At 45.3% G+C, this 1579-nt stretch overlaps 1 protein-coding gene across 1 annotated transcript in view; it reads left to right on the forward strand.

The window, feature by feature from the left end:
* Window positions 1–1225, forward strand: part of LOC101846555 — a gene marked incomplete at its 5' end in the record, with an annotated part of 8014 nt that extends 6789 nt beyond the window's left edge. Inside the window, 2 exon segments of the mRNA XM_013090866.2 lie at window positions 225–411; window positions 1066–1225. Of these exon segments, the coding sequence (XP_012946320.2) occupies window positions 225–411; window positions 1066–1199 (321 nt within the window).
* Window positions 1226–1579: the final 354 nt, after the last annotated feature.

Here is a 1579-nt window from a genome sequence, read left to right on the forward strand (position 1 = left end):
TATGGATACGATAGTAAAACAAGACGTACGGGTAGGGTTAAGTGGTGGCACAGAGTTCCCCACGTCGTATGGATGCGATAGTAAAACAAGACGTACAGAAGGGTTATAATCCAGATTTTTCCTTGTTCATAGTGAGAGTCCAATGTCCCAGCTGTAAGTTGTAAGAAATCTCTCTCCACTGTAACTTTTATGAACTTTTGACTGACAGCTCATTTTGTTCTCAGACAAGCCTCCACGGCCGGCCCAACTTGTGGGCTCAACAGTTGCTCCTCTTGTCAGGTTTCCGCGGGCTGAGTCCCAGTCTGGAGCGACACCTGACCACTGCCCATCACCGGCTGACGGCCGAGGAGGAGAGGGGTCAAAGTCAGGGCTGTCTGATGGAGTTGTACAGTTTCCTCAGCCTGCTTAATGGTGAGTCGGATTTTGTGTGACTGTGAGTGTGTCTTTGTGTTTTTAGTTTTAGTGTTTTACGACACTTGCAACACAATGAGGTCATATACGTGCCGAAGAATAGATGTGTTACAAGAGAGTAACAAACACAAAAAAGGAGGAGAGATCAGGACGATAGATGTTTGATAGGAAAGGAGGAGAGATCAGGACGACAGATGTTTGACTGGAAAGAAGGAGCAAACCCTTCAGCATCGATGTGAAAAATGTACTAAAGGGTTATACGGTCGCTTTTAAGGACAAGCGGGTTAACCCAGATTTCGGAGGTTTCCAGAAATCTTGTCCTACACCAAAATTGGGCATTGCCCTACTTATAGGAGAAGTTTGGTTTCATTGGTGTGTATATTTGTTTGGTAATAGAGAAAACTCTCCTTGTCTTTTAAAGAAACTGAACAAGGGGCAAAAACTTTACCTTCGATTTTCTCTAAATAACGTTTTTGGGGATAGCCCCCTTGTGCTTAAAAGTGACCATGTGTCAATTTTGTCTGTTTCAGATCGCAAGTTTGTCCAGTTTTTGACGTACGCATGGATTACGTGTCAACTTTGTCTGTTTCAGATCGCAAATTTGTCCAGTTTTTGACGTACGCATGGATTACGTGTCAATTTTATCTGTTTCAGATCGCAAGTTTGTCCAGTTTTTGACGGCACACAATAACTACGCCCTGGCTGGATTGGTCAACGAGCTGCTCAAACTGAACAAACCGCCGGAGGAAATGGCCGCCGATGGAGAGGGACAGCAAAATCTGACGTAGTGTTTCAGGGGCCGGGGGGAGAGAGGGGGGGGGGAGTACCGAGTGACGGTCCAAAAATGTACATGTTGGCTTTTTTGGTGCTTTGTGGGTGTGTGGAGGGTGCCACTGAATGGTGGGTTCTTTTTATGACCGTTCACAGCCACAGTCAGTTTAGTTTTCGTAAGAGTTTCATTGCACTTGCAACACAATAAGGTCATATAAGTGCCGGAGAATAGAGCTGTTACAAGAGAGTAACAAACATGAAAAAGGAGGAGGAGAGATAAGATGATAGATGTTTGGTAGGAAAGAAGGAGCAGACCACACCAGAGCACCCACCAACCACCCACAGTGCGTCAGTCCGTCAGTATTGCTTTGTTTTATGTTAGTCCATCACGCCTGTT

This window comes from Aplysia californica, unplaced genomic scaffold (genome assembly GCF_000002075.1).
Source record: "Aplysia californica isolate F4 #8 unplaced genomic scaffold, AplCal3.0 scaffold01601, whole genome shotgun sequence".
NCBI classification, from domain to species: domain Eukaryota; kingdom Metazoa; phylum Mollusca; class Gastropoda; order Aplysiida; family Aplysiidae; genus Aplysia; species Aplysia californica.